This window comes from Sprattus sprattus (assembly GCF_963457725.1).
Source record: "Sprattus sprattus genome assembly, chromosome: 7".
NCBI classification, from domain to species: domain Eukaryota; kingdom Metazoa; phylum Chordata; class Actinopteri; order Clupeiformes; family Clupeidae; genus Sprattus; species Sprattus sprattus.
In genome coordinates, this window is record NC_137926.1 from 16,064,128 (window position 1) to 16,077,045 (window position 12,918).

A 12,918-nucleotide genomic window follows, 5' to 3' on the forward strand; every position below is an offset into this window, starting at 1 on the left:
AACACTGCATTTTTTAAAGTGCTTCACATAGCTAATATGTTACACAGATTTTAAAAGTGACTACTATACAATGAATGGCCCTGGAAGCCCATCTCTGTTGCACTTAAGACTACTTCGACAACAACCTATGCCTTGGACAAACAGGGCATTTCGTCTGCTACATAGCTGGGGCATCTATGTCAAAGCAGATCAAAGACAGGTGACGACCCCCTGTTCCTGTTCTGCTAATCACAATATTTAGCTTAACACACACATTTTTCTCTCTCATTTGTCAAGACCTTGTAAGACTGCTACTGATCAAAGAAAGAGATTGACAAGAGGAAGCGGCCTAAGCGTGACAGTGTGTCGTTAAAAACAAGCCTCAGCTCCAGAGGAGAGGCAGTGTGTGTGTGTGTGTGTGTGTGTGTGTGTGTGTGTGTGTGTGTGTGTGAGAGAGAGTGTGTGAGAGTGTGTGTGTGCGCAAGTGTGTGTTTATCAGTGTGTGTGTGTGTGTGTGTGCGTGTGTTTACCAGTGTGTGTGTGTGTGGTTTAGTGTGTGGGTGTGTTGGTGCTGGGTTGGAGATGGGTTTTGAGTTTCAGCTGACCCCTCTCCGTCTGTGACCTAACCCCTCTTTTTCTGCTGCACACGGCCTAAGGGCGAACTCGACCCAATTGGCTTTGCAGTCCGTTTTAATTAAATATCGGTTCTCCTGATTGTCTCTCCGCAAATAGACACGCAGAACTGGTTCACAGCGCACTGACTGACTTCTAAGTATGGGTGAGTGAGCATTCAGGCTCCCTGGCTCTCTCTTTTTACTGCTCTTTTTTCATCCCTGGCCCAAGTTTGTCCCAGTTATGCTGGTCATTCCTTGGCCGTCCCAAAGTGTTTGTTCAAGCCCATTACTCACTCAACTTTCTATGTTTCTATGATTCTATGTCTCTCTCTCTCTCTATGTCTTTCTCTCTCTCTCTCTCTCTATGTCTCTCTCTGTCTCTCTCTGTCTGGTTCTCTCTGTCTCCCTTTCCATGTCTCTCTCTCTCTGTCCCTGTCTCACTCGCTCTCTGTCTGTCTGTCTGTCTCTCTCTCTCCCTCTCTCTCTCTTTCTTCCCTGCCCCTGTCTGTCTCTGCTTCTTCTCTCCCTTTTCCTTTGAAATTCAGTGGGGGAAAAAACATGACAGCCCTGTAGACAGATGAGCGAGGACAGCCTCTGAAGGTGGTGCAGACAGGTTAGGGGCCGCTGGCCAGGACTGTGACCGACAGACAGGCAGATGTGCGGAGGAACGTGGGGGCAAAGACAGGCACAGGGGAACACTTTTCTCCCCAGATTCTTGGCATTCTTGCCTTTTATCTCCCCCCACCTTCGCCCTCTTCCTGTCAACAGGCTAATGGGCAAAAAGGAGCCGTGGGGCAACAGCTGGGACCAGACATCCTGATTGACACCTCTCACCTACACACACACACACACACAAAATATTTTTCTGTCACCCTCCCCCCAGGGTAAGTGACTGAGTAGGATGAAAAGGGGACATTACATGAAGATTACGTGCATGTTCCGGTCTCCGTGACGACAATATCCTGAAGAAGTTAGTTAGTTGTTAGGTAAGTAGAAGATTTGGTCAGTGTGTGAGGGAGACAGAGACACAGAGAGGGACGTATGAAAAAGAAAGCAGTCGAAAGAGAAAGATAAAGAGAGAGAGTGAGAAAGAGAAAGAGAAAGAGAAAGAGAGAGAAAGAGAGAGAGAGATAGAAAGAAGGAGTTTGAACCGACAGAGAGAGAGGGAGAGACAAAGACTGAGGCTGTGGTTATGATAAGCCCCATTGTTCCGGTGATGTGATGGCTGGCCAAGGGGTTACAGGTCATATCTGTGTTAGCCGCGATAGAGATCAGCAACCCACTGAGGTCAGCACCACGCACACGCACACGCACACACACACACACACACACACACACACACGCACGCGCACACGCACGCACAAACACACGCACACCACTGAATGAAAGCCCACCTTCACATAATTATAAACTCTGCCTATAAAATCTACATATTCACAGGCTGTTAGCTTCTCTTCTGATTACGTGTTTTTTAATTCTTCCACCCATCTTTGCTAGTGTTCATCCCCTCTCCTGTCCTGTGTGTGAGGTTTTTATCCGGAGAGGCAGAGGAGGAAGAGAGAGACACGAGTGCTCTCTGCTCTAGTGAAGAAACAGAGCAGATCACATGAGTCTGAACTCAATCTGACAGAATCAGCACGTGTGAGGTCATACGGCACATGTGCACAAGAATGCGCGCGTGTGTATGCATGAAAACACACACACACACACACACACACACACACACACACACAACCCCCCCCCCCCCCCCCACACACACACACACACACACACACTAACAAACACACACCCAATTTAGCTCAGTCATTCTCACACACACACACACACTTTCGCTCAGTCATCGCCCTGCAGCATTATGATGGATCACATCACTCCATCACACACGCACGCACTGACACACATAAAACTAAAAACAGAAACAATAGGGTCGAGATGCTTTTCTTCTATGATAAGCTCAAGGGGGTTGGGCGAGTAACTCCACTCTAAGATGAGAGACGGGTCCTTCCACAGCCTCAGCTAATGGCTGTCTCTCAGTCCACACAGCTGCAGACGAGCACAAGGCTCTCAGAGAGAAAACATTCCGTCACTGAGCCATTAGCTACAGCTGTGGTGATGCTAGCCTAGCGCTTACAGTCATAGCTGCTAAAGGAGGTAATGAGCAGAGGAAATGAAAGCAGTGTTTCCCCACCGCAGAACCCACCTGCAAAAAAAAATCTTTAAAAATATGTATATCTTTCCAGGGTCTCTCCTAGAAATATAATTGAACAGCCTAAACAAGTTATGCCAACCAGCAACAACCTTAGGGATGAATAGGGGCAGATTCATGTCTTCTCATGTACACAAGCTATTGTCTTCCTCTGATTGTGGTCTGTCTGTGTACTTGTGCTTCAAGTTCAAGACCCACACTCGCTCCCACGTGCTGTTGGCATGGCAACCCATCCCCACTTCACTCTGTGACGCTGGTGTGTTGCTGAATTTAATTGTTGTGTGAATTTGTAGGATTCCCTTCTGAAACCTTCTCGCCATACTCGTCCCAAACCATAAACCTTAGGTTACATTCCATTTCCCGTCTCAGGCAGAGCAGAAAATGTCCACCCAGTTCTGTGAATCTATTAAGGCCTTCAGTCAAAGCAAGGAGCCTAAGGCAATGGACAAACCAGAAAAGCAAACCACAAAACATAATAACAAGGTGGCTCAGAGGGTCCACTGCTGTTTCATGGAAAAAACGTGTGTGTGTGTGTGTGTGTGTGTGTGTGTGTGAGTGTGCGTGTGTGTGTGTGTGTGTCTGTGAATATAGATGTAGATGTGGTGCATACTGACAAAATCAATTTGAATGTGCTGACTACTAGCGTTTAATCACTCTAATACTTTTTTATTCACAGACTGCACTAGCTTCAGTGATTAGCAACTGACTGAATTAGCTGTCGGTTGACAGGTGTTGACTGGTTAAGCTTTAGCTACTGACTGCTTTAGCTGTAGCCCATCTAATGAACCAATAAATATAGTGCCTGGGATTTGCTATTGGCTTCTCTTATTTCATGTTACCTTTTGATCACTTTTACCCACTGATCTTAAACAACTGCCTGTGTCAACATTGGCCAATTATATTCGTTACCCTAGCTTTAGCCTCTGTTTTTAGATGCATTTGTTCCTTGAATAGAGTCTGTAAAAAGACTCCAATGATGAACTCTACACACATTTAAAGGCGGTAGTGGTTGAGTTAGTCAAAGAGAGAAGGGCTCAATGATATTTTGATGAGGCCTGTTGGGTCTAGTGTGGCAGTTTGTGGGGATGAGTGCTAGAGCTCAGAGAGGTTCTGTGTCGGAGGGGACAGCAGTGTGTAAAAGGCTAATCCTTCACCAGAGAGCCCTTCCAAAAGCTGACCCAGGTCAGCAGGCAAGTCGGTCAGGGCGGTTAAGCCTGTTAGAGTGTCTTATCACTCAGACACACAAACACAAGAGAGAATACTCACTCACACACACACACACACACACAAGCACAAGAGAGAATACTCACTCACTCCCTCACACACACACACACACACACACACACACACACACACACACACACACACACACACAGGGAGTACTCACTCACTCACACACACAAACACACACAGAGTGCCATATTATGTCGATGATGCTGTAACTGGCCTTTGTTTTCTTATGCATTTGCAACTGGAACACAACCAATTGATATTACTTAAAGGGATTTCTCTGCATCTAAATGCATTGGAATCTCACAACTTAATCTCCACAAATTACATTTCAGTAGAATACAACAATTTGACTGAACTTCACACATGGTTGCAGAAATAACAGTGAGCACTGAACATCATGCCTGCAGCAGTACCAGTTCTTCAGACTCTTCTCAAGTACTGCATTTATAGCCATTCACAGCTGAACACCCACACTCAAAAATCTCAAATCTCTCCCTGCTGTCCAGTACTTCAGAGACATGCACACATTTTGTCAGCTGGCCAAAAAGAACCAGCAAGGAAATGAGAGAAAAATAGTGAGAGAGAGAGAGAGAGAGAGAGAAAGACATTTGAGAGAGAGACAGAAAGACATTTGAGAGAAAAAGAGAGGAAAAAGAGATGGAGAACAGAAAAGGGAAATGCTGTTGAAAGAAAGAGAGAGAGAAAAAGAGCAGGAAGCAGGTCTTTTCCTCTGAGCATTCAGTGGAGAGAGCAGTCTCCAGCCAGAAGCCCAGCGTGGCCGTTTGACTGAGTGACAGAGGAGGAAACAACCGGGATCGGTCCCCTCCCTGAATCCCCCCTCCAACACACACACACACACACACACACACACACACACACACACACACACACACACACACACACACACACACACACACACACACACACACACACACACACACACACACACACACACACACACACACACACACACAGGACCCGTGAGGATCATTGGCCTGTCCAAACACTCGTCCAGCTGGCCCCCATTAAACATGCTCTCAATGCAGCTCCAGCTCCCTTTCAATGGGACCACGGAGTTTATGTGTGTATGTGTGTGTGAACTGCAAAACAGGCAAGTCTCTGTGCTGACAAAACCCCACTGTCTCAAAGGATCCATTTTCACGTGCGTATGTGTTTGCGAGTCGACCATCCTGGCACTGTCAGTGCATCATCGGTCCTTCTTTGATTTAAATTTTATCATCAAAACATCGCTTCAAGGGCGCACAGCTCCTCCGAAATGTAGCCGGTTGATTCCTGCACCAACTCAGGTCAAGCAAAGCATGCTAATGCTATGCTAGTTCATTAGCTCAACAGTTTCTTAGATGTTTTTGGCTTTGATGAAAAATAGGAAAAGCTTTGAGAAAGCAGAAACAATAGTTACGTGAGTGTGAGTATGTGTGTGTATGTGTGTGTGTGTGTGGGCTGAGATGCTGAAAGCAGATGCCCTAAAATCCTCATCCATATTGGCATCGGATCAGCTGGTCCTCCATAAATGTTGGCACTGAAGCAACCCATGGAGTGTCATTGAGCCACAGGACGGGAAACCAAAATCCAGAGAGATATTTATACCCATGGTCAAAAAACATGCTCTTTACACTCCCTGAGTGTGTTTGTGTGTGTGTGTGTGTGTGTGTGTGTGTATGTGTACACACATTTGAATAACAGAGGGGACTTAATTTTAGATCCACAGATGTCAAAAGCTTTTACCACAGCAGAGTAATGGTGATGTAATTTCCACTGTAATGCATTGCAATGTACTGTGCACTAGTGTCTTCTCATGTGATTTGTGCTTGTTGCAGGACTTAATATCTTTACTTATTGTTACTTTAATGAACAGATGACACCATGTGAAAATGCTGTCTCAGCATGACAACAACAAAGAAACGTAACCCATCTTTACATGCAACTAATGCTATAACACTGTCCTGAATTGTCTACCTGAATCGATGACAAATTCAGAAAAATAATTTAGAAAATATTTAAAATCTGATGTAATAATCACAACTACTTCAAAAGGGACAGATTATCAGAATACACAACCAGGAGATAACAGGCATTTTCACATACGTAGGGTTAAAACAGAGAGCATGGAAAGTAACAAGAGCCAGAGGGAGGGAAGGAGGAAAAAAGAAGTAGCTGGACTTACCGACGACCATGAGTGTGAACTCAAAGCCCCTCTTGACGGACTTCCTGTACACCTGGTTGGGGAGGTTGGCAAAACCGACATATCCCTCCAGATTCCTCTGCTGGAAGAGAGCACACCCTTACTCAACATTCCAAACCTCTGGGAGCAACCGCATCCCAGCATTCTGGCATTCTCTTAACACCAAGACATCCCTCTCACACACAATAGTCAAACAGCTTTCTGACTCACAAGAACCATGTAGCACTGATCTTATTTAAAAAGTTACGTGCATGTCCTAGATAATACAACTGATGATGAGGTAAAAAAAGAAACACACACAAGCAAGGGCACATACACAACACACAACACACAAATACACATCAGGAGACAGAAGCATGAGTCTGAGGTACACCCTCTGCACTTTTCTAGTAAATAAACTACTTTTAAGGAGTGTAGGTGGAGGGGAAGGCTGGGTAATTAAGGTGTAAAGAGGCTAAAGAGGGGTGGGGAGGAAGAGGGAGAAAACAGAGAGACTGTGGGTGTAGCAAACCAACACATCTTCTCTGCATCATCACCACCACCACCATCATCATAATTACATTCCGCATAATATCCTTCATGTAGGAGATGTCGTCATGGAGACAGTGCAGCTCACACCAGATGACTGCCAGGGCCGTGCCGAGTTGGGCTTCACGGTCAATCTCCCTCGCCTCGTACCTCTCCATTTCTCCCTCTCCATCTCCATCTGGCTCGCTTAATCTCATCTTCTCACACAGGCTGTCTATAGCTATGCTGCTAACAAACACACACACACACTCTCTCTCTCTACTGAGGCACTCTCTCCCTGTCCCTCTGCGAGCCCTGTAGCGCACGCTAGGCAAAGCAAACACAATTGATCACCTCCCATTAGCTGGGCAGCTCTTTCAAGCGTGGCCCGATGGAAAACTCTGAGAGGGGTGGGGGGGTTGGGGTGACCCCGCGTGAACCAATATAATTCAAGTGTAGGTGGGGGTTTTAATGGAAATACTAATCATTAAAGCCAGGCATGGCACTGCTCTTAAATTTTTCAAAACTTTTAACCAAACAATTCAAAGACCAACTAGGACACTGAGGCAAGGCCGCATAAGGCTATAGGGTCTAGAAAGGAATAAGAATGTATGCAATGCAATCAATCATATTTGGGTTTCTGCAGCAAGCTAAATATCTAAGTATGTATGCATTCCGTTCAGTACTAATGCACTTAATTCATGTTAAGCTTCACTTTGCTTACAACACAGGAAAAACATATTCACTGGTAGTATTTTGTCCCAAGTAAACCATAAAGATATGAAAACCATTCTGACATTAAATTCACAAATATGCTGCTATATCTGCCAACACACTCAAGTCGCTTGTTCACTGCACTGAGAAAAACACACTGCATGATATTCAGTATTTCTAACAATTTCATTGAGACACCAGATGCTTTTTGGTATGGGCTGCATGGGCTGCTTTCAATACGATATGGCCTGGAGCCAACACTGTGAACTTTTACATAACTTCACACTTCGGCAATAAACAATAGGCCTGTACGAACACCTGAGACACCATAAGCACTGGCACCTAGAACACCTATGATTTAAGAGCATTCTCAAATGTTCCTGTGGCTCAACTAGCAGAGCGAGGTGCAAACAAGGTCATGGGTTTCATCCCCTGGGAGCACACACACACGGATGAAAATATGGAAGTGTCTGCAACATGAACTAAATGTAAAAAAAAAAAAAAATACAGAAGTGAAAGTAATCAGAAAATCTCTTTTAGACAGGTGCTCTCAAAAGCTGACGGAGAGTGTGTTGGCCGAAATCAACACTGATCTCTTCAGGGAAAAGCATAGACTCCTACTCTACATCAAAGCTGTCTGTCTGGCTCCCCAGCTAACTGGGCTACAATTACATAACAATGACAGGAACCAATATTTCAGATCATAACCACAACTGCCATCCTTAGTATCACCATTGCTTTCAGATTGATTGGCGGCTGTTTGGTCAATCATAATGGAGCACAATGTGTATTAAAACACTTTTAGGGGATGTAGACGACCACGGTAATGCGGAGCGCACACATTCATGTACATTTTACATTATTGACAGAGCAAACCTGATACATGATCAATGCCTGTGGCATTTTCCGCACATTCGACCACCAATACGGTTACTTACGTAATTTTACTCTGACATAATGCCACAGTTTCCAGTGCCTAAGGCCCACTACGTCACAACGGGTGGATGCAATTAGGTCCAATTATTAATCGATGTGTTGGAGCGACAAGGCAGTGAGCGATATAGGGTGGTATAGAAAATGTAAAAATGGAGGGAGAGAGAGAGAGAGAGAGAGAGAGAGAGAGAGAGAGAGAGGGGATGGGGGATGTAACACATGGTACAATGCTGTGGGTGGAGGGATGAGCTGTAAAGCTGAGAGCAAGGAGCAAGCTTCCTTTAGGGGGAAACTAAGGCATCTACAACAAGGAAAAGCTATATCTCTTTGTTATCAAGTTTACACTTTGTTACATTGTACTGCAATAAGCTACAATGAGAACAAATAAGTTACTGTGTAATATGTTTAGCATCCTATTTTAATAGATAAATCAGTAGCTGCTCCTATAAGTTTTTCATGTGCTGCTGTGAACTGAAAACAATTCAGATAGCCAATATAGATTTTTTTTAAAATATTATATAGAGTTTTGTACATAGTTTCCCCCCCGTGGATCACTTTCTGCTCACATTACATTACTTATTTCAAAAGCCATAATATCAGCCATCCGACGAGGATCCATAAAAAGTGAAACTGATGTGTGACATGAAAAACACAAAACCATGAGAATAAATTTAAGGTCAAATTCGCAGGCTATAAACGCATTAGCAGTGTTATTATCAGATATATGGTTCATCTCTAGTCGGGGTATTATGGCTTGCTTCACAGCTGTCATTCACATCAGCAATCGTCTTATCTAATAACTGGGCTATAGCTAAAGTTAGATCTAGTTCAACGAACTACCAGCAGTAATGTTCATGAAAACATCTGTAAGTGCAATAGGGATGTTACCGCTATCATACATGATCCTACAATTAGGCCATGGAGATCTGTAACGAATACTGATGGGCCCAGCCACGACAGAAAAGGGAAAATACAAAAAAGCGTGTATACACAATTATTTTTGGTCGAGTGAATCTATATCATTTGGCATTGGCTACTCGGCTTATTACCTTTAAAAAAAAATAAACCAGCTTCCTGAACATGACATCAAGGGCCAGATTCCAAACAATAACGATGATACCGTTACCAGCATTCACTGGTTAATTCCCCGGGTAAGACGTCAACGTTGTTTTAACCATGGTAGTAAAACAACATAAACGTACACGATGAATAAGGGTACATTGTGCATTTCACAACCAACATCAGTATTATGATAATTATTATCAAAAATGTACTCACTGCAACGCTGGATACAGCAGAATCGGGTCTCTCGATCATTGTACCGTGACACCACCCACCCTGAAGTCGAATAAATCAGGCATAAAAAGCAGCAGAAGAAGCGAGCGAAGCACTGGCAATACACAATAAAATCTCGCCCTGTTCTTAATGAAACGTTTTTATAGTACTTCCGAGCCTCCGAGGGAGCTAAAATGAATGAATCAGAAAGGCAGGATCTGTACACGATGGGTACGAGAAGCAAAGCGAGCGGCAGCGAGAGACAAAAAATTCTTCCAGCGCAGCAATCTTGAAAGGCGATTGTCCCTGTCCCCTCCTATGAAGCTGAACACCGATTGGTGATAAACCACGGACTCCGGCCTTTGATAGTGACGTCAACCGCGAAAAGCATTTTGGTTCTCGTAGTCATTCAGAGAAATACAATAATCCCGTTGGTTAAAATTATGATCCGCAATAATAATTTTAATAATACAGTTTTATCATCTTATTTATCTCCCTAGACCTCGTGTTTTCCCCCAATAACCAGTTCAGCGGCAGACATTTACCAACCAATCGCACTGCGCGTCACTGCCTCCTGTTGGTGATACAAATGACTCCAACTTTAAATCAATCACGCTGGTCTTGAAAGCTAACCTGAAATTAGAAAATTCACCGTGCACCTAGTTGGAGAACTTGTTAACATACAATAGTAGCCTAGATCACTACATCAGTCCATGACCCTGACACAATACTGATTAATTTGGAGCAGTACTGGAATCTGAATGGTATAGCTGAATGATGTGTTCCCCCTAAAAACAAATTGTGTGGATAAGCTTTTGTAATGGGGGTAGGGGACAGTGATTTTAGCCTGGTTGGCAGAATCAAAGCAAGGAGACAGATGGTGGCAGATTTATACTGATGGGTCACTTAGATGAAACAAGTGGTGTCTTTATCTGATATGTCACAAAGTAATTTGTCCTCTGTCTTTCTTATAGGTCTGAACACTCACACACTCACACTCACACTCGCACACTCACACTCACACTCACACACACACACACACACACACACACACACACACACACACACACACACACACACACACACACACACACACACACACACACACACACACACATACACAGAAAGTATTTTTTTAAAGATCAGCAGCAGACATCAGAGTGCAGGAGGAGGTATATGTCAATTTTACAATCTAAGGGTTAGGGTTAGGGTTAGTAGGACGGCTCATTGCAGATTGTAGTTTAAAGGACCCCATTCCCCTTTGCAAACAGAGTTGGCTCTAGGTTAAGTAGGCTACCAATGGTTTGAGACAAAGCAGTCAGAATATTCTTAGACGTACCACTTCAGGTCAATACAAAGTATTCTACATGCTGTAAGGTGATGACAAGACGAAACTGTCTTCACCAAGTTTGATATACATCTGCTTTCTGTGTCTGTATCAACACCTAACATTTTCAAAAACAGAGCATTTTCTTCCACATTTGGGGAGATCATTTGGTTCACAGAAAAGCAAAACACAATGACAATGACAATGCTTTGGTCAAGGGAAATCCCCCATTGAGGATTAAGGTTGTATGATTTTTAAATAATAACAACTGGTCACTGCATTAAAATTGCTAAACTTGAATAGAAAAGTATTGTTCAGCTTCCACTTTTCAACCCAAGACATTTCAAATAAATAAATACAAGACATTAATGTTTCCTGCAGTTCAGTTCAGTTACTTACAGTTGCAGCTGTCGGATTTCTATGTATTTTCAGTTTTAGCAGTAAAGAGCTCAATCAAACAAACATATGTCCAAATCTGCATTAGAAATAATAAATGCACAGGGCTATATCCCTGTTACATACTGGATCAGTCTTGACTTACCACAGAGCTTTATCCACACTAAAGAAAGCCCCTTCACTTTGTGTCACAACTTTCTAAGAAGCTGCATTTCCTTTTTCTGTAGCTTTCATGCTTATCTAAGCTCTTTGACAAGAAGGGGCATGCAAATAGGAACACATTTCCGTGAAAACCACTTGCATATTACTTTTCTTTTGCTCGTCTAAACCAAAACTTATTTTCTTGTTACTGAAAGGGAATGTGACAAAACCGCCATTAGCTATTTCATGGTATAACTTTACAAGGTAAGAGCAGTTCAGGTGATTTACTGTCTGCTGCAGTGTAAGCAAAACTGTTCAGACAGGGGATTTCTATTTGGATGTTTGAACAATTCGCCTTTTCTGACAAGAGTCCATATAATTGACATATACATACATGTGATGTATTTGCTTGATTAGTATTCATACTTGTGTATTCATATTGGCAACATCATGTTTTTAACAAAACAAATTTTTGAAATCATTGCATAATTCCCCATGTATTTTACCTAATTGTATAATATTTATTTCCAGAACACCAGGTGGCGCTAACATCTGTTATGTTGTTTTTTCTATGTATATAGTTGTTTACCCATTGCGCTGTGAGAACTGTTACCAGGGAATAAGGTTTGTTGTCTCGAAATATGTCTGTCTCATCACTATCAGGCCAGTATGTACAAAAAGATAGGAAAACTCTCTTTGCATTTAGTGTGGTCCACACGCTAAATGAGAAGAGAGTTTTCCTATCTTTTTGGCTACTGACATGGAGGGGTGATAATGATGTTAAGATGATATCCTAAATTATTATTAATCATTTAAAACATACATAACAGGGTCAGTATTGGTTTCCTTTATACTGATCTCATCTCCTCTTCTCCTGTCTGAGTTCATTTTTATATGCTTGCATAGTGTGTGCTCATCATCCACAGAGAGAGGCTTAATACTCCCCCCCTGTAGCTTTTAGTGCAAGGTGAATGTTGTCATGTGAGTTCCTTTTTATGTAAAGTTACACTGTAAATAGAGACCTTTTAACTGTCTAAATTCCCTGTTTAACTTACAAATCAAACAACAGTTATAATAAAATATCATAAAAATACATTAAACTGTGACTTTTATTTCACAGCACTATGGACAAAGTACAAAATAATTGCAATGGCACTGTATAGTAAAACAGAGCTAGATGATACTACCCATGAATATTTTATTTATTTGAAAATAAATATATATATATATATTTTTTTTCCCACTTAATCAAAAATCTACATTCATGATGAAACATCCAATATAAGTACATATAATGATTCAATTTTTTAAAATAATATTTAGTGAGAACGATAGCATAGTCATGTATTGAAATAGGTAATTTGGGTTGTTTAAGTCACTGTCATCCAAA

The 12,918-nt window shown here is 42.6% G+C and overlaps 1 protein-coding gene across 2 annotated transcripts in view; it reads right to left on the reverse strand.

The window, feature by feature from the left end:
* LOC308367679 (septin-7-like) overlaps window positions 1-9,948 on the reverse strand; it is a 26,485-nt gene extending 16,537 nt beyond the window's left edge. The window contains exons 1-2 of one of the 2 annotated variants that reach the window (XM_080841660.1): window positions 9,668-9,948; window positions 6,218-6,314 (exon numbers count right to left, since the gene is read on the reverse strand). In XM_080841660.1, the coding sequence (XP_080697786.1) occupies window positions 6,218-6,314; window positions 9,668-9,706 (136 nt within the window). In that variant the 5' untranslated portion in view covers window positions 9,707-9,948. Of the gene's footprint in view, window positions 1-6,217; window positions 6,318-9,667 lie in introns of both variants that reach the window. The other variant, XM_080841659.1, reaches the window with a different exon arrangement.
* Between the last annotated feature and the right edge of the window lie 2,970 nt (window positions 9,949-12,918).